General features: G+C 48.5%; 1 protein-coding gene across 3 annotated transcripts in view; it reads left to right on the top strand.

Annotated features, from left to right (window-relative positions):
• The window catches only part of PIEZO2 (piezo type mechanosensitive ion channel component 2), a 335,172-nt gene that overhangs the window by 302,994 nt on the left and 13,243 nt on the right, over positions 1-18,935 (top strand). For 2 of the 3 annotated variants that reach the window (XM_060170424.1, XM_060170423.1), the window contains 7 exons: positions 2,645-2,965; positions 3,662-3,920; positions 6,843-7,025; positions 10,000-10,252; positions 11,217-11,349; positions 12,443-12,590; positions 12,682-12,896. In XM_060170424.1, coding sequence (XP_060026407.1) covers positions 2,645-2,965; positions 3,662-3,920; positions 6,843-7,025; positions 10,000-10,252; positions 11,217-11,349; positions 12,443-12,590; positions 12,682-12,896 — 1,512 coding nt within the window. Of the gene's footprint in view, positions 1-78; positions 247-2,644; positions 2,966-3,661; positions 3,921-6,842; positions 7,026-9,999; positions 10,253-11,216; positions 11,350-12,442; positions 12,591-12,681; positions 12,897-18,935 lie in introns of all 3 variants that reach the window. The other variant, XM_060170422.1, reaches the window with a different exon arrangement.

The raw sequence follows: 18,935 nt of genomic DNA, 5'->3' as shown, positions 1-18,935 counted from the left end.
TCTGGGTCGCTGACCGTGTGTGACTCATGTTCCAGTGCTGTTTTAACACTGTGTCTCTGTGACTGTTTGCGCTGCTAGCTGCTACACGGAAGCAACCATGCTGTTCTCAAGGCAGTCCACCCTTGATGATTTAGATGGACCAGAAACTGTTCCTAAAACAAGTGAGCGCGCTCGGCCCGGGCTCCGTAAAATGCTCAGCATGGATGTGTCCTCTTCGTCAGCTGAGAGCGCCAGCTTAGCCTCCAGGTGCTCACACGTGCATGCGTTGTCCGTAACCGTGTCACCTCCCCCCTGGGTCATTGCACAAATGAGTTCTTGTGACCTGTGTGTTTTTGTTAATTTTTATTTTAAGAATGTGCATGACTAACCAAAGCATAACCACTGCCCTTCCTGGGATACAACTGGTCGTTCCCAGGACAGCATTCTATTAAACTAACTGCTCTTTGGTTTTTGTCTGTTAGGAGTTTCTTAAAAATCCTACTATAAACATTGTCCTTCATTTTGTAAGTATTTCACACTTTTTATTTCCAAAGGAACAAGCATGTTTCTTCCTCCTTGGTTGAGGGCTCAGGTAGGTGGTCCTCACAGGGAGAAATGGGTCAGGAAGGGCAGGAAACTTTTTCTCACGATTTCATCCAAAGATCCATGAAGTAGGGGAAAAAAAATCCCCAAATCCCATATGTAGTCACATTTGGTTGATACAGGATGAATCTGTCCACGTTTTATATGCATAATTAACATAAAAGTCAGGATATATTTTACCATTGGTTTTTTAAAAAGAATATTATTGTGCAGTAGAATAGATCACCTTTGTAGACCTTAACTTGTTTGGTTTGGAAACGATTACTTTGGGCTTAAGTTTTCTCATTAAATCCTATGATAAAACAACAATCATTTAGAAATGAAATTACTTGCGTAAAAGCCAAAAGCTTTTTTGAATTGCCTTTGAAAAGTCAGCAGGAGCACAGAAGCACGAGCAGCACTGTGCTTATCCCGACACCAAACAACCTACCCAGATAACCCAATCCAAAACTAATGTCAGCGTTGGCAAATCAGGGGGGTGTTAAGTCCTTGTTGCCGGCAGCTCTGTATCTCAGTTCAGAGCTGCAGGAGGCTGGTGCCTGGTGTTTCTGGGAATGCCATGGCCATTTGAGATGTCTTCTGGCTGGCACATGCTATGCCATTCCACGCTGTTGATTCCTGAATGTACCAGGATTTGCTGAATCCCTTTGGGGCCAGACCTCATTTAAAACCACAGAGAGCGTGCCTGTGGTCGCTTACGGTCCCACTGGAAGTTAGACCTGGTGTGGGCTGGCTCCAGTGGTCTGAAAACTCAAGGGGGTGATCAGTCAGTTTCACGGCCATGTCTAATCAAGGTGAGTCTTAGCCAAAGGCTGGCTGTCTTGGTGTTCCGACAGCCTTCTAACTGATGTGCACGCTTAGAACCAAAGCCCTGGGGACGCTGAAGACCCCTGAGTTAGGATCAAGAGCTCATACAAATGTGGTTCTTCAGTCTCAGGGCTCAGCCAATCGCATTCATTCATTCATTCATTCATATGTGTGCTCCAGTGTCCGTGACAAGGAGAATGGGTACAGTCTGCGCATTTGAGCATCTCAGTGTTTATGTCCCCACCTGCGCACACGTGCCGTTCAGATAGCAGCACCTTCTCAGAGTCTAACAGATTATCGCTCTACACCCAGCAGGCTCTGCTTCTCTAGATGACTTTGCCCCCTCCCCTTCAGGGCTGGGTGTGTCGAGGTAGACAATATAGAAAGCACGCTTTGAATTTCACGGCTCTCTGCTGTATTTCATTTCCAGCTTTTCCTGCACGGACCTGGCAGGGAAAGTTAGAAGGACAGGAGGGATGCAAAAGAGAAGAAAAGGAAGCAAAAGTAGAGTGAAGATAATGGCAGAGGAGCTCATGAAAAAGGAAGCTGGAAGGGGAGCTGGTAGCGGAAAGTTGTTGCGAGGAGAGAGAGCAGGAGGGCAGCCCGAGCTGGGGACTTAGCCCTGGGGAGAGACCCTCAGGGCAGAGAGTGGTGGGTGGGGCTTCCACATGCCAGGTGGTGGGGAGCCAGGGACCGGGAGGTGGTGAGCATTCAGTCAGATGTAAGAGGCACCAGTGAGAAAAGGCAAAGGATGGAAACACAGGGAGAAGCAAGCATGCAGGAAGTGCGCCGTGTGTTATAAAGCATGCCATTGTCTTGCCAACGGTCCATCATTCCTGTCCTCCCCTTATGGATCTGGGTTCAACTGAGAGTAGAGTGTATCTTGGCTAAGACCTGCGGACCCAGCCAGCTGAGGCTTCTCGTTTCCGTGAACACCTTTCTTTAAAATCCATACACTGGGAGGTGAGCTGTGCTCACTGTGTCTTGATTGGAAATAAACACCAGGCCCCGTGGCTGGGAAGCTTGATGGGATTGAAAACCTCTGCTCAGGAGGCTTTAGCACCCTGGGAGCCGCAGCCCAGCCCACCATCTCTGCGGACCAGACAGATTATCCAGACCGAGCAAAGCCGGTGGAACACGGGGGAGCGAGGGGGCGTTTCCCCCCACGTGCCTGGATGCGTGGCTGTGGGTGCCCTCGGGAGGGCGGGGAGTGGGATGCTGAGACCAGGCGGTGCCCGTCCCTGTGTCCCGACAGTGAGCCCACGCAGTGCACGATGCTGTACTCGCGCCAGGGGACCACAGAGACCATAGAGGAGGTGGAGGCCGAGCAGGATGAGGAGGTGCCTGAGGACACCCAGTCCCCGCAGGACCCCATGCAGGACGGCGAAGTGGAGGCCCCGCCGTCCTACAGCAAGGCCGTCAGCTTGGAGCGCCTGTCTTTTGACTCCCGGGACGACTCGGGGGGCCAGACCCACATGGCGGTCAGCCCCGACGACAGCCGCTCAGACCGCCTGGAGGCCAGCATCCTGCCACCCCTGACCCATGAGCTGACGGCCAGCGAGCTACTGCTGAACAAGTAAGAGCCTCGGCCACAGCGAAGGCCACAGCCGGGAGTGTCCCTTAGTGCCCGTTGGGCTGCTGGGCGCAGAGACCCACGTGCAAAACGTCCACTCGGACGTTTAGAGTCAACGTGCTGCTTTCAGTACTTCCTGCACCGCAAGTAGGAGCCAACTTGGTGCTTCTACCACTGAATCGTACAACCAGCAAAGCGTCTGTAACAGACATGAGTGCTCACGTCTCTCTTTTATTTATTTATTTATTTATTTATTTATTTATTTATTTATTTATTTATTTTTGGCTGCATTGGGTCTTCATTGCTCCATGTGGGCTTTCTCTAGCTGCGGCGAGTGGGGGCCACTCTTCTTTGCGGTGCACGGGCTTCTCATTGTGGTGGCTTCTCTTGTTGCAGAGCACAGGCTCTAGGCGTGTGGGCTTCAGTAGTTGTGGCTCACGAGCTTAGTTGCTCCGCGGCATGTGGGATCCTCCCGGACCAGGGCTCGAACCCGTGTCCCCTGCATTGGCAGGCGGATTCTTAACCACTGCGCCACCAGGGAAGCGTCTCATGTCTCTTTCTGTAGCACGATATGAGGTTGACGCCACAAGACACCTGGGGACCCGGGAAGCAGGGAGGGACACCAGGGTCACACCAAGAGGAAATCAGTCATCTGCGGGAATTAAGACCCACGTAGTGTCACGCTGCTTATTCTAACAGGATGTTCCATGACGATGAGCTGGAAGAGTCGGAGAAGTTCTACGTTGGGCAGCCCCGCTTCCTGCTGCTGTTCTACGCCATGTACAACACGCTGGTGGCCCGCTCGGAGATGGTGTGCTACTTCGTCATCATCCTCAACCACATGGTCTCTGCCTCCGTGATCACACTCGTGCTGCCCATCCTGATCTTCCTCTGGGCCATGCTGTCCGTCCCCCGGCCCAGCAGACGCTTCTGGATGATGGCCATCGTCTACACAGAGGTAGGCCTCGGGCGGAACTGGCCTGCCCGTCACAGGGCATCACTCTGGGTGGGCCTGCCCGGCTCCAGACAATTTCACATAAACAGTCAGTGAAACTGATCATCTTAGGTGGACACATGATTATAACCAACAGTTACCTGGTGCCGGTAATTATATTTATCTTTTCACATTTCACACCTCACACCACATAGGGGCTAATATCATTCCATCTAATAGATAAGGAAATAGCCTCAGTGAGATTAAATAATTGCCCCGAAGTTACCCAGCTAGCGAGTGGTGGGGGAGGCCTTTGAGGTCTGGTGTCTGCCCTGTGGTTTCAGCCACCAGGACGGTAAGTGAAAGGCAGACACAAGCACGGCTCAGGGGCCGGTGCACAGTCAGTGAGTGGACATTGGGTCAGACAATACACTGAGCACTTCGAACAGTTTGACGCAGCATGCGTTTTTCCCATTTTTAAACCTAAAGCCAATTTCCACACATCAAAACACAAAGTCACATACCCACATCCTTAAAAGTCTGAATAACAGAAAAGGAGAATTGCCACCCTGTTTTCATCACCCGTGAGGGGACAAGAGACACTCTTCCCAAATATATGAACCTGCCTTTCTGCCCTGCCCTGTTGTGTACGTAGCAGTTCACAAATTCCCATGGCAACCGTAAAACTGGGAGTAAAAGGGAGGCTCTTACAGACATTGCTCCTCGGGCCATCACGGTTCTTTGTCATCTTAGATTTGTGAAGAAGCCCCATTTCCTTACCTGGCTCAGAAGGAAAGGTTTCACTAACAGTGGAGCTGTAATTGCTTCTTCAAGGATAGTACTCATCATGGTGTAGAGTTAGTGTCTAGAAATTTTATAGGTTTACAAGTAATTCAACAGCAAAATTAAAACAAAGTTATGTATTAAATCATCTCCAAAGTATTCATTTTAAAGTATTGCTATCGTGCATCTTATTTCCACAATAAAAATAAAAGATGTGAAGCCAAATACATACCCATGACTTTAATTAGTCTGTCTAAATAATGGCTCTTAAATATTACTTCCATTGCATAACTTGGTGATCGGGGCATAAGTGACTCCCTGTTTGGGGCCTGGAGATTCTCCCCAGCGCCTCTGCAGGAGGAGCTTCTTACCTGGCTTGAGGTAAGGGCAGGTTCTAGGAATGTGGAGAAGGGAGAAAGAGCCGCTGGTGCACAGCTTTCGTCTTGAAATGAGATCTTCCCGATTCAAAGTGGGGCTCTCCATTTTCTCTGTCACACTGAGGCGTTGTTGACGTTAATTCCCTCCACAACCCAGACTTTGGGCCACGGCTGGGGGCTATGCTGGGCAAGAGGAAACAACAGAAAGTTTTAAAAAATGGTCGTTCCTGTTTCTCAGTGGTCGCAGGTTCCTGTAGCAAACTGATGAGTGTAAACGGAGAATTGCCTACAGTTCAAAACCACACGGCATGGGTGGGCACTGGTGCAGAGCGCGGCAGGCGTGTGGCCTCTTGTAGCCGGGGTGGGGGGACTCGTCAGCACAAGGGGGTACGTGGGAAGGAGAGAAGTTCGGCAAAGGACGAAAGCAAAGTGAGTCCAGTCCTTGCGAAGAAACGAAGGCGTAAGACAGCCCGGCGAGCGCAGGACGGACGGGCCGTGATGGGGCTGCAAGGAGGCTGGAGGGGCGGGCAGCAGAGGTGCCCGGGGATGCCTGTCCACGGGGTGTGAGCTCAGCACTCGGTCCCTTGGATTGAAGGAGTTGAATGGGACATGACTCCGTCAAGTGTGTGTTTTAGCAAGTTTTCATAAAGTGGAGGCTTCGAAAACAGCCGGGGTGAGAAATATCACCGTCCGGACCAATGTCACTGCAGGGGGGCTGAGAGGAGGGGGCAGAGGAGCAGGTTCAGGAAGGGACACTGGGTGGGGTGCAAGGGGGGTGTGGCTGGACTCTGGCTTCTGTGTGGGTACCCGGCGTGCTGGGTGCAAGCACCAGGGTAAGGGACGCAGGGCTGCTCTTCACAGAGGCTCGACTTTGGGAAGAAGTGTGAGAGGAGGAGGGCTGAAGGGGGACTCTAGGTCAATGGAGGACTTGTAAAACTATTTTTATTGATGGATTATGTGTAAAGAATTAACCCCTGATGACGCAGACGTTGGACGATGTTTCAGTGTCCATCTCTGCAAACATCTCCACGTTTGCACCGTGAGCTAGTTACCAGCACAATTGGCAAGATTTTGTTTCATTCACTTTTATTTCTTGAGCACTTCCAATGAGCAATAAAATGGTGAGAAGAGAGAGATGAGAATAAAGTAATATCGTGTACAGCGAGCCTGTGTGGTTTGCTCCTAAAGATTACAAATTAAAGCAATACCCTAAAGTATAAAGATAAAGATCTTCCTGTTCTTGTTGGTTCTAATTACCATAGTTAATAGCTGAATACTTGTGTAAATATCTAATTGAATCAGTAGAAATTAGCCAATTCCTCAACAGTAGCAGAAGTCATTTAAGCCGAGTCAGAAGTAACATAAATGGCCCTGATGTATCCGTAGTCAAAGGCCCTGGAGGTGGGCTTCCCTGGTGGCGCAGTGGTTGAGAGTCCGCCTGCCGTTGCAAGGGACACGGGTTCGTGCCCCGGTCCGGGAAGATCCCACGTACCGCGGAGCGGCTGGGCCCGTGAGCCATGGCCGCTGAGCCTGTGCTCTGCAACGGGAGAGGCCACAGCAGTGAGAGGCCCACGTACCGCAAAAAAAAAAAGGCCCTGGAGGTGAGATTCTGCGCTTGTCCTAAAGTCAGGGTCTGAGAATGAGAATTTGTTATTCCACATGGTGTGTGCATTCCCAGCAACAAAACTGAGACTTTTTCCCCTTAATTTTTTTGTGTCACTGTTTCTTCTATAGAACTATTCTTAAAAGGACTCGTTTTATAAAAATTTCTATCATCTGTGTGCAGGTGGCAATTGTGGTCAAGTATTTCTTCCAGTTTGGGTTCTTTCCCTGGAACAAGAATGTGGAATTGAACAAAGACAAGCCTTACCACCCACCCAATATCATCGGGGTGGAGAAGAAGGAGGGCTACGTTCTCTACGACCTCATCCAGCTGCTGGCCCTCTTCTTCCACCGGTCCATCCTGAAGGTACTGCCCGTTCACAGCCCCTGAAAGATTCCCGAGAACCCAAGCATTGCGATCGCATGGGGCCGAGGGTCCATGGGGTGGGGTCTGTGTGTGTGCTCTTTTTTTCCTTGTTAACAGACAGTTGTGTTCAGTTCATTCATTTTCTCCAACACTGTGTGCTCAATAATGGAGTTTGTAATAAATCAAGGGGAAATTTTCCCGTCTCTACCCTGGGTTGAACACAGCCTAATTAACCCAACACCCGAACGGTGAGCAGTTCTTACCTCCTGATCCACGGCAGATCATCAGGGAGCCGCAGTTTGGGGTCTCCTCTCCATCCTGACCTCGGCCCACCCCCTTCTAGTAGCATTGCTTTTCTTGTAGTTTCTTGTCGTGAAACCACTGGCTTTAGTGAGAGACCATCTACGTGATGGGCCCGGGAAGCCCAGGGCTGTGCTCCCGGAGAGCACAGGCTGAGAAAGCCATTCCCTCGTTGCTCTGGGAAGACCTGTCTACAGAGTGACCTTCTTGGGATCAGTAACTCCTGTCATCCCGCTGAGCATCTGTGGGGTTTTTTCTTCTCACACACTGTGAATTATAAGCTAAACTTGTAATATGCTACTCAAATCTAAAAATTAGATATTGATGTGGTCACAGTCTTACTTTCCTTCTCTTATTTTAACCTCGTCTCGTATAACGTATTTTAAATTCATTTTATCCAGTAGTATCTTTATTCGTTCCTTTTGAGAACAAGCTTGGCCTCAGTTAATGCATACACACACACACATGCACACATACATGTAACAGTATGTTCAACTTCTGTCCTATTCAGTGGGCTGTTTCAAACAGGCTTTCATTGGTGTACCATGACCAAGACCTTTACTCTGCCTTTTGTCACCTTGCAAACTGCAAGTGCCTAACCCTTCACTTGGCGGGGGGTGGCTTACCTGAGTCACTGGGGTGTGGTGAGTTTGCAAAGGTATTTATCCACAGGCACCCATTAGCCAAAATAAAATTTGCTTAATTTTTCCAGTTCTTCTGATGGATACGGTAATTACCTGAATGTAGCCAATTTACTAATTCTTAACGAACATATTAATAGATGTTTAACCTTATCTTTTTAGTTCTAGAAATTAAAGTTTTAAATTTCAGCATTTAGTATAATTTTGGCCGCTTCCAGTTTCTCTTGCAAATTCTGAATCCTTTTGCGTGTCATTTTAAGAAAATTATAAAACTTTAGATATTTTTATTACTTTTTCATCAACATTCAAACGGTTTAACAGCTATGATTTTATATTTAAAGCACACAATAAAGGAAATTTTGGTGTTTCATATTGGTACACTTACTCTGATTTCTTCTTTGAAAATGTCTTATATACAGTGAATATATTTGAGGTACTGTAATGCTGAAATTTTGGCTAATGGTATGAAAAATGCTTTTTGTAATGATAAATCCTTTCATAAAAAGACAAAACTGTCCTACAGCTTTTGAAAAAATCATTTTTTTCAACCTTTTAACAATGCTGCTTTGAAATCCAAACAATTAAAAACTGCAAATTTCAAAAGTGGTTAAAATTATCCTATTTATATGAATCACTATAATTTTATAAACAATTGGAAGAATTAACAAACCTAAATAAATATGCTACTGAGAAAGCAGTGAAAGAATCCAAATATGTTAATAAAATGTTAACAAAAGACAAAGCCACTTTCAAAATGATTTGAAAGAAATCAGTATAAACTGAAAAATCCCATTACGAGCATCTAAAATGTCTGTTATAAGAATACATTCATTGAATGTGTTTAAGAAATAATATATCTGTACATAAATATTTAAGAATAATCTGTAAATTACGTGACTCTGTCTTTGGATGAATGGGTCGTTCTCCGAGTTGGTTTGGCAAATGGGCCTGGAGCTCTTATTCTCTACAGAGTCAGACGGAGGACTGGACGGGGTCCTGGGGATAAATGCTAGCCTGGCAGCCAGGGCGCTCAGGGGGCGGACAGCTCACTGGGCAGCTTCGTCCAAGGTCAACACCAGGGCGACTTGTGGTCCACGTAGCATTTCATTCCAGGGAAGTCCTGCTTCCTCAGCCTCTCTTCTGCAATCCTCCCTCCTGTCCTTACCGGCCCCCTTTATCCCACTTCCTTGAAGCAAAAACCAGGCTCTGCAGGACGCATCACAGACTCTCACACGTGGGCCAGCATTGTTGGAGTAGAGAATTTGCAGGTCTGTTCCTGGGTCAGCCGTGGTGATCCCAGGTGATCCCAGGATTCAGGTCTTGTGGTGCAGGCTGGGCGAGGAGCAGCACCGTAATTCCAGTACAGATATTAGGTGAGCACGGGGCGGGGATCAGTTCACCCATGGTCACTTCAGCTCGGTGCTGCCGGTGCACGCTGTCAGCACAGCAGTGTGTGCTGGAAAGCACTTCCGCTCAGGGAACCAGCTGCGTTGATTCTGTTTGACTTCCACCCCATCATCTGTCTGCATCTCCACTGAAGAGCCAAATGCTATGGTCTATGCCCACCGCCTCCACTCTGCTGGGACCGTTGGAAAATTATAGATGATGCTCTTTCTTAGAATCCTTTGCACTGCTTTGGGTTTCTAATCTTTTTTTAAATTTCAGTTTTATTGATGTATAATTGATGTATAATTGACAAAGTTTTATTGACGTATAATTGACAAATGAAATTGTAAGGTATTCAAGGTGTACATGTAGTGATTCGATAAACGTATACATGGAGCAAAGGCTCTCTCCCTCTGGTTAATTAGTGCATCCAACACCTCCTCACCTGCCTCTCTGTCTTTGTTTGGTGACAGCATTTAAGTTGCACTCTCCTAGCCAGTTTCCGCTGTACAACAGTGTTGTCAGCTACAGTCGCCCTGTTTTACGTTTATCCTGAGGGATGCTCTGGTGGCTGGGATGTCATAGGGCAGAATCCCAGCCCCCTCCCCGGAACGGCGAGCTGAGCTGTCCCTTCCTTGCCTTCTCAGTGCCACGGCCTGTGGGACGAAGATGACATCGCAGACAGTGGCTCTGACGAGGTGGGCTCGGACAACGCGCTGTCCCTCAGCCACGGTAGGAGGGGTTCCTCCGACTCCCTGAAGTCCATCAACCTGGCCGCGTCCGTGGAGTCGGTGCACGTGACCTTCCCCGAGCAGCCGGCCGCCATCAGGAGGAAGCGCTCCAGCAGCGGCTCCCAGACGTCCCAGGACTCCAGCTTTTCCTCCAATAGGTCCAAGAGAGGTATCTGTCACACGGTGTCCCCAGGCTGAACCATTTCCCTGGTTCCAGTGGGTCCGGGGCAGGGGAATTTGTTGGGTGCTGTCGAGGAGACAGATATTGTGATGTGAAAAGAATGTACTTTGCAACCAGACAGACGGAATTCCGAGTCCGGGCTGAGCTGTTTGTGTGGCCCGGGGTGATCACATCACTGTCCAGGGTGTCTGTCTGAGTCGTCCCCGGGACGAGGATTCCAGGTCGTGGAGAAAAGTGGCCAGCACGCTGCCTCGTACCTAGTGGATGTTGGATACAGGGTAGTTATAAATCATATCCAGAGATTCTGCTGAGTATACATCACGATTTATTTTGAAAATACATTTTAATCAATGGGAACTTTTAGCCAAACCTTCTTAGTTATTTCCTAAGCTAGTTATTAATTTCTTACTCAACAGCCAGTAGTAGGAAAGTACATATGCGTTCCAGTTGCCCCTCTTGGGGTAAGTGGGCTTTTGTGTTGGTAGTGCTTCTGTCTGAAGCCTTCCAGACACGCTGTATTCATCAGCAGAAGACATTTTTCAGGCAAGCACTGGCAGGTCGTCTCCTATTTGTTTTATAGTTAGAGACATTTGGACCTGAAAAAAGGCATGGGTCCTGGACCCAATCTAGAAAACCCACAACAAAAACCTGGTACCCCACTGAGCATGATAAAAACTGTTCCCCGGTCTACTTCCTCCTGGGACAGAGGTCCCACAGCGGCCGAGGAAAGAGCCAGCAGTGGGTGTGAAAACCCACGGATGCCTTTGGCTATGGAAGCAGAGTTGAGGCTGCAGATTCCAAGTTCTCCGCCTCTGTTCTTACGGGCATCTGTGTGTCTCACCTTCTAAACAGCTTCAGACCATCCTCTGTCCTGGGGGCGGCGGGGCTTCTGCAATATTTACGTCGACAAACCTGCAACTCACAGTGCATCTCGGTTTCTTTTTATTTTCAGGCAGCACAAGCACCCGAAACAGCAGCCAAAAAGGAAGCAGTGTTGTGAGCGGCAAGCAAAAATGCAGACGGGAACTTTACGTGGAGAAGCTTCGAGAACACTTAATCAAAGCAAAAGCGTTTACCATAAAGAAGTGAGTGCGTGAGAACGCCTTGGGGCTGGGGAGCTGGTGTCATTTACTCCGTATCAGCCAGAGGTGACGAGCGAAGTGACTTGTCCCACCACAAACATCATCTGCTTCAGGCAGAACGAAATAGCCCATCGTGATACTGCTTTTAAAAATCACTTTCCAATAAGGATGATTTATTTTTACATCCACTGCATTTCTAAACACACTTTTTCTATTTGAACACGGGCTCACCGTGTGTATTTCCAGGCATATGAAAGAGTCCAACCAGACAGAGAGGGAATGAAGTCAAAGCTGGAAGGTTCTTAGAGATACACTTACCCCATAGAGGGAAACCGAGGTGCACGCGGGAAGTGGTTTGTCTGTCACGCCGCCCAAGTTCACCAGCCGAGTTCACAGGCCCCTCCCCCAGGTGACAGGGATGCAGAGACAGGAGTGGAAACGGGGGAGGTGCAACAGGGCTGGCCCTGAGTCTGGGCTCTGAGACCGAGGGCGCTGCTCACCTGAACGTGGCCTTGAATTGAAGGTGGAACCCGGAGCACAGTGAAGATAGGGGGACAGGGGCTGGGCAGACAAGCCAGGGCCAGGGCACAGGGCCATGAAGGATGGAGCGAGGTGAGCTCCAAAGCCCAGGGCGCTGCCCGGGACCCGGGGGACACACGGGGTCGGAAACGGGAGGAGCAGGGGCTGCGTGGCATTTCCTGGGTCTCAGGCAGGACCACAGGCCCCGTTTGCTCTCACCGCAGCCCAGGCCTCCCGCCTCATTAGTTATCACACCTTTTACAGAAGTGCAGAGTCCTGGGTAGCAGGATCAGGGCCTCACAGGTGGAGAGTAATCGAATCAGGGGATAAACCGGCCCCTCATTTCTGGGGCTACCGCTCCATTATGCTTCAAGGAGAGAAGAGGTCTGTGGTCCCGTCGGCCATGAGCTAGTGCACAGTCTCTGTTGGGGCAGGAGCCCCCCTTCCCCCAGCAGACTGTCCTGAGGTCGGGGGCAGGGGCTGAGAGCTGGTGGGAGGAGGGAAGCAGAGGATGGAATGCTCTGATCACTGTATCCAGCGGCTCCTGCATCCCCCTCTCCGGGTGTCTGTCTGGCAGGACCCTGCAGCTCTACGTGCCCATCAGACAGTTCTTCTACGACCTCATCCACCCCGACTACAGCGCCGTGACCGACGTGTACGTGCTCATGTTCCTGGCAGACACCGTCGACTTCGTCATCATCGTCTTCGGCTTCTGGGCCTTTGGGGTAGGTCGGGGACCAAGGCCACTGCACACCAGGGACTAGCGCTGCTGTCCTGTGGGTGCCACCGGGCCTGAACCTGTGGTCTCCCCCCCAGAAACATTCAGCCGCGGCCGACATCACCTCCTCGCTGTCGGAGGACCAGGTCCCTGGGCCCTTCTTGGTGATGGTCCTCATTCAGTTCGGCACCATGGTGGTGGACCGGGCACTGTACCTCAGGAAGACGGTGCTGGGGAAGGTCATCTTCCAGGTCATCCTGGTGTTCGGGATTCACTTCTGGATGTTCTTCATCTTGCCTGGTGTGACTGAGAGGTAAGGCCTTCGGAAGCTAGAGCCGTGCGGGCCGCTTTCACGCAGACATTTTCATAAGGATCGGCCCGTAGGAGAAGGGAAAGTTAGGGGGTTTAATCAATACTAAACTCAGTGTGAAGCCAGGGCGTGAGCTGACTCCTCAGAAACGTCATCACTGCGTTTTATACGCATTCTCAGACCTAGTGCTCTCAGCTAGGGAGGGGACGGGCTGAGCGGTCAGCGCACACCTGGGGTCCTCGTGCTGTGACCTGAGCAGTTAGAGAGATGGACTGGAGTGCGGTGTTAAGAGCGTAAGGGGATGAGAGGACGCAGAAGTGTGTCACATGAGAAGCGGATGAAAAAAACGGAGTCTGTTCAACTGGTAGAGAAAGGGGGTGCAGGTGACGAGGGGTCTGCCTCACTGGGTCCTTCTGAGGGGTAAACACAGCAGCCCCCGTGCCGCCGCTGCTGCAGTTAATACCACTGTTGCTGTGAAGGTGCCTTGGAGGCCGAGGACTTGGGTAGGGAAGGGCTGGCGCTGTCCCAGGAGGGGGCTGGAGGCCGTCTTTCCCTCTGTCCCTTGAGCCCCCAGCTCTGGCCATGCTGACCCTCCTCGGTGCCTCCTGACAGCCTCTCCCCTCCCCTGGCAGGGCTCCCCTCCCCAAGGTCAGATCTCAGACCAGAGGGCACGCCTCCACCCAGAACAGTGCTGGGGCCAAGTTGGTGCTTCACGCATGAGCAGATGAGTGAGTCAGTCCAGGAAAGAAAAACCAGGGAGACCCCTATCAACAGGAAATGCAGGCAGACCTTGGGAATACGGCGGGTTCGGTTCTGACCACCACCACAAATCGGGTGGCAGGAATTTTCTGGTTTCCCGGTGCCTATAAAAGTTATGTTTACACCAAACTGTAGTCTATTAAGTGTGCAATAGCATTATGTATTAAAAACACAATGTTTATACCTTAATCTAAAAATACTTTATTGCTAAAAAATGCTATCCATCACCTGGGCGTTCAGTGAGTTATAGTAGTAACATCGAAGATCACTGACCACAGGTCACCACAACAAATACAATCGTAATGAAAAAGCCTGAACTATTGCAAGAATTACCTAATTGTGACACAGAGACACGAAGGGAGCAAATGCTGTTGGAAAAATGGTGCTGACAGACTTGCTGGACGCAGGGTGGCCACAAACTTTCCATTTGTAAAAATCACAGTATCTGTGAAGCGCAGTAAAAGGAGGTGTGCCTGGTATCGGCTCTGATAGACGATGAAAGCAAAGGGTCTGCAGAAGGGGAGCAGGGAACTGTCCATATAACATGAGAGGAGTGACCTTTTTAAGAACATGTCATGAAAAGGGCTTCATGTGTACCACCAGTTTGATCTCTTTATCAGACCTCATGAGTCATTCACAGCCAAGCCTTAGGAATAACCTGTCCGTCAAGCTGGTGAGCACCATTTTTGGAGTAGCAAGTAATGCAAATGGATTTTCCTAATGCTGTTCAGAAACCGACTCAGATGTAATTCTCCACGAGGAAACCAAGTCTCTTCTACCAGTGGCTAGACTGACGTCTGCCCCCACCTGAACGTTCAGGCTGACTTTTTGACCTCAGTCTAGGGAATCATTGCTTTGTGATAATAAATGGTGGCAATGAAAATATTTTAAAAGGAAAATTGGAATTAGGATCATCTTTCCTGAGTCTAAAGTAGAACTAACTATATAAAGGGTTGTTACTCAGAAGACACCCAATAGCTCCGTAAGCCTTCCATTCCACGCCGCAAACTAGGGGAGGAAATGTAGCTCACATGATAAAGATAATTCAGAATAGGGCAAGCCGTGTGTAAAAATATTAGAATTTGGTCATGAGAACATTGTGAATCTTATTTTTTTTAAAGAGTTGGTTTTTTTAAAATTTATTTTTGGCTGCGTTGGGTCTTCGTTGCTACGCGCAGGCCTTTTCTAGTTGCAGCGAGCAGGGGCGACCCTTTGTTGCGGTGCGCGGGCTTCTCATTGCGGTGGCTTCTCTTGTTGTGGATCATGGGCTCTAGGTGCGTGGGCTTCCGTAGTTGTGGCACGTGGGCTCTGTAGTTGTGGCACACGGGATTAGTTGCTCTGTGGCTTGTGGGATCTTCCGAGACCAGGGCTAGATCCTGTGTCCCCAGCATTGGCAGGTGGATTCTTAACCACTACGCCACCAGGGAAGTTCCTTATTTGTTAGTCTTTAAAATAGAATAAGTACAATTTTCTCTGTAAATATTTAATTATAGCTATCTCTCAAAGCAGAGAAATAGGCCAAATTTAACACCCAGGATAGCTGGATGGTGAATCTTGGTAATTTGTCTGATATTTAAAAGCATCAAGGAGGCGTGCTCCAGCAGCTCTCATTGAAATTCTTAATTTCAGAGAAGAAAAGGCCTTAAAAAGCTTTCTAGACCTACTGTCTAATTTTCCAGATGAAGACAGGTGAGCCCATATGGAAGTGTGACCTCCCCAGAGTCACTCAGCCAATTACTGGAGGGACCAACCCCCAACCCCAGGGCTCTTGGCCCTACTGTGTGCTGCAGCTACTGTATACTGCACCTACCGTATACTGCACCTACTGTATATTGCACTCCTGCCTCCATGGGAAGCACCCCGTACTTGCTTCCAGGAAGATTTTTTTTTTTTAGGTAACACAACCTATTATTTCACTCTGCAGTGTGAAAAGGATTTGATTATTCCAGCCAGCCCCAAGAGAGAGTTCCAGAGCCCTTGAGCCTAAATCTTTGCCATGTCCTGACAGGGGGTCCAGCAGAGACCAGAGCTCCCAGAAATACTGCAACAGTGAAGCCACTGAGAGTCCTTTTAGCATTTTAGTCCTTTTAGGTCAAATCGACAAATGGTTTGGTTATTCCTGCTTGTGTTGGTGTCCTGTTGCTGCCGTAACAAATCACTACAAAGTTAGGGTTTAAAGCAATGCAGGTGTGTCGTCTTGCAGTTCTGCAGGTCAGGGGGCAGACCCAGGTCTCACTGGACTGATTCATGTGTGTGGGCAGGGCTGTGGTTCTTTCTGGGGGCTCCAGGGGAGCATCCACCTCCCGCCCTCTTCCGGCTTCTAGAGGTGCCCATGCTCTGCACCTCTCCTCCTCCATCTTCAAACCCAGCATCTGTTCCCCTGCTGCGTCTCCCTCCACCCATGGCTGAGCAAGGCTCTCTCCCGCTAAGGACTCACTGACTGAGGCCACCTGGACAGCCCCGGTTGCTCCGCCTCTCCAGGTCCCCGACCTTAGCACGTCTGTCAAGTCCTCTTTGCCATGGGAGGTCACACGTTCCCAGGTTCTGGGGACTAGGACGTGCACGTCTTTGGGTGGGGGCTGGGGGCATTCTTCTGGCGACCACGCTGTCCTGCCAGGCTTTTGAGGAGGTCAACAGCCTAGCGACAATGCCTGCCAACCAAACACGGCTGAAACATCTGCTATAAGGACCGAATGAATGAGAGCTTCTCTGGGGTGTCTTACAAGTCGTGCACATTCAATTCAAGTTCACGTTTATCGAGCACCTCTTAGGTCCAGGGCAGCAGACCAGGAGAAAAGGGCTGTGACACCCACGTGAGTAAAGCAAGGACCTGTCGGCCTTTCACACACGGGGCTCCCAGGCTCCCGACACTGTGAGAGTCACCAAACTATAGCCACACAGGTCCTCTGTTCTCCTGGGATCTCACCTTTGGGTCTCACCTAATGGCCATCCCTAGTGCAACAGACTAATCTGTCTTTGGTTTTGGATCTTTAGTTCAAGATATATTAGGATTGGTGAGCCTCTGGCATCACTGCCGGCATGTCAGTGACAACATAATTTCTTGACATTTCAAACTGTGCTGCTACTTTTTTTTTTTTTGGTGGTACGCGGGCCTCTCACTGCTGTGGCCTCTCCCGTTGCGGAGCACAGGCTCCGGACGTGCAGGCTCAGCGGCCATGGCTCGCAGGCTCAGCGGCCATGCCTCACGGGCCCAGCCGCTCCGCGGCATGTGGGATCCTCCCGGACCGGGGCACAAACCCGTGTCCCCTGCATCGGCAGGCGGACTCTCAACCACTGCGCCACCAGGGAAGCCCTGCTGCTACTCTTTAACCTCCAAAATTCATTTTTCTTCCTTCAAATTTACTGAAAATTTCATTCATTGTTTAAAGAGAAACCATTGATTAATAGTCATATTGTCTAAATCCTTTCCAGACAAGGAAAGCGTAAGGGAAGAAATAGATTAGGAGTCTTTTAAGCCCTACAGAAGAAAATTAGGGCTACCGGTCATAACATTGAGGACAAGGAAGCTTGGATATCTGAATAATTTATCTGATAAATGGCTTTTTCTGTGTGCATCACACCATATAGCCCGCAAATATCCAAGGGTTCCCTACAGTCTCCACAGCTCTGCACGGTAGGTGCCGAGGGAGACGGGGAGGGCGTGACTCCAGCCTCCGGGAATAAACCATGCAGAGACGCCACAGACAAACGCTTCCCAGTACAGGACAACCTCAGTGTCCCTAATTACGGTTAACGTGATTGCTTCAGGATCTGTAGGTTAACTAGTACTCATTCCAAGTTGACCCACTTTAACATCATAGAAAGGGAATTTTTTTTAGTAGGTAAAACAGGGGTTGGACCTTTTATAAAGAATAGAAGGCAACACAGTTTTAAGTCTTTGATTATAATTTTGATAAATATAGAAGAATTCTTTCCCATGTAGTTTTTATATCAAGTATCTGTAAAATCAAAGGGCATTTTCCTGGAGAGATTAAAATAAATGTGATTTCCTAGAGTTCTACCAATATGGACAGTTCCTAGAAAGACGAGGAACTGGATAGTTGATGGGGGCTCTCCGTAAAGTATCTGATATCTTATTGGTAACTTGTCAAGCGCCCACCATGGTCAAACGCAGTTAAAGTAATTCATTAGGTCCTGAAATACCGAGACTGGGTTTCTCCACAGCAGAGACACTCAGAAGCAACATTTCAGAGATCTTTAGCTGCAGACATCCACGTGGAGGCCTCTAGGCCCCCAGACACATAGGCCCACATGCTCCTGGCTTGTTCTTAGATCTTGTCAACTAAAGAATAGCTGTTCTCAATGAAAAAATAGTACATGTTTTCTTCTGATAACAAAATTGAAAATTAATAAGACAAATCCAGGATACAACATAAAGAGTAATACACTGCTTTGTCTAAAAAACTTAAAAGTATCGCTCTTCATTTTAAACACAGGGAAGATTATACTTAAGTCTTACTGAGTTGAAAGTCGGATTCATTTTTAAAAATTTGTACTAATCATGTTTGAGACTCACAGGATGCCGCATTTATCCAAAGTTAAAAATGATCCTATAGGTCATCATTCTTTGAAAATGTGTTCTAATTTTTTTTCCAGTGTGAAATTTAGTTCCACTAAGTTTTTGCTCAGACTTACGCTAGCATTCATGAACTGTTCAACACTATGGGCCTCTTCATAAACTGTCCACCAGGAGGAGGAACTACCATCTCTAGCTCTGAGGATGTCATTAGAAAAAGGCAAGTTAGTAGATCAGAGAGTCATGGATTTTTAGAGCGAGGGAAACTTTTCATATAGACATTGATGTTTAGAAAAATGATGGCTTGAGGAACAAACTCCATAGCAAACAGAACTGGAACCAAAATCCAGGTGTCAAAAATGTATTAATCCCTGACCTGTCTTATGTATGTATAGCAAAAGAAAAAAAGATGGGGGTTCATTTCTCAGAATTCTTTCTCCTACATCTTCCAAATTATGCATCTTGTCAAGTAAAAACCACATTTTGGTTTTTTCTTTGTTGAGCTTCAATCTGGACCATGATAGCGGCACCATCAAAGTCCTGAGAAAATGTTTACTAGTAAATCCACTTAACAGTCATTTATTTTAATTATGGCTGAAACAACTGAATAATGCTCTAATAAATTGGGGGCACATTCAGAGCAATTTTTTTAATCATTAGATTTTCTGACCCCACCTCTTGCCTTTTGAAGAGATCCACTATGTAGAGAGAATTTACTGAATTGTCTTTAAGTGCCAGATGGGCAA

Source organism: Lagenorhynchus albirostris, chromosome 14, assembly GCF_949774975.1.
Source record: "Lagenorhynchus albirostris chromosome 14, mLagAlb1.1, whole genome shotgun sequence".
In the NCBI taxonomy this organism is placed as follows: Eukaryota; Metazoa; Chordata; class Mammalia; order Artiodactyla; family Delphinidae; genus Lagenorhynchus; species Lagenorhynchus albirostris.
The sequence above is the reverse complement of the archived record's forward strand: the minus strand, read 5'-3'. Positions and strand labels throughout refer to the sequence as shown.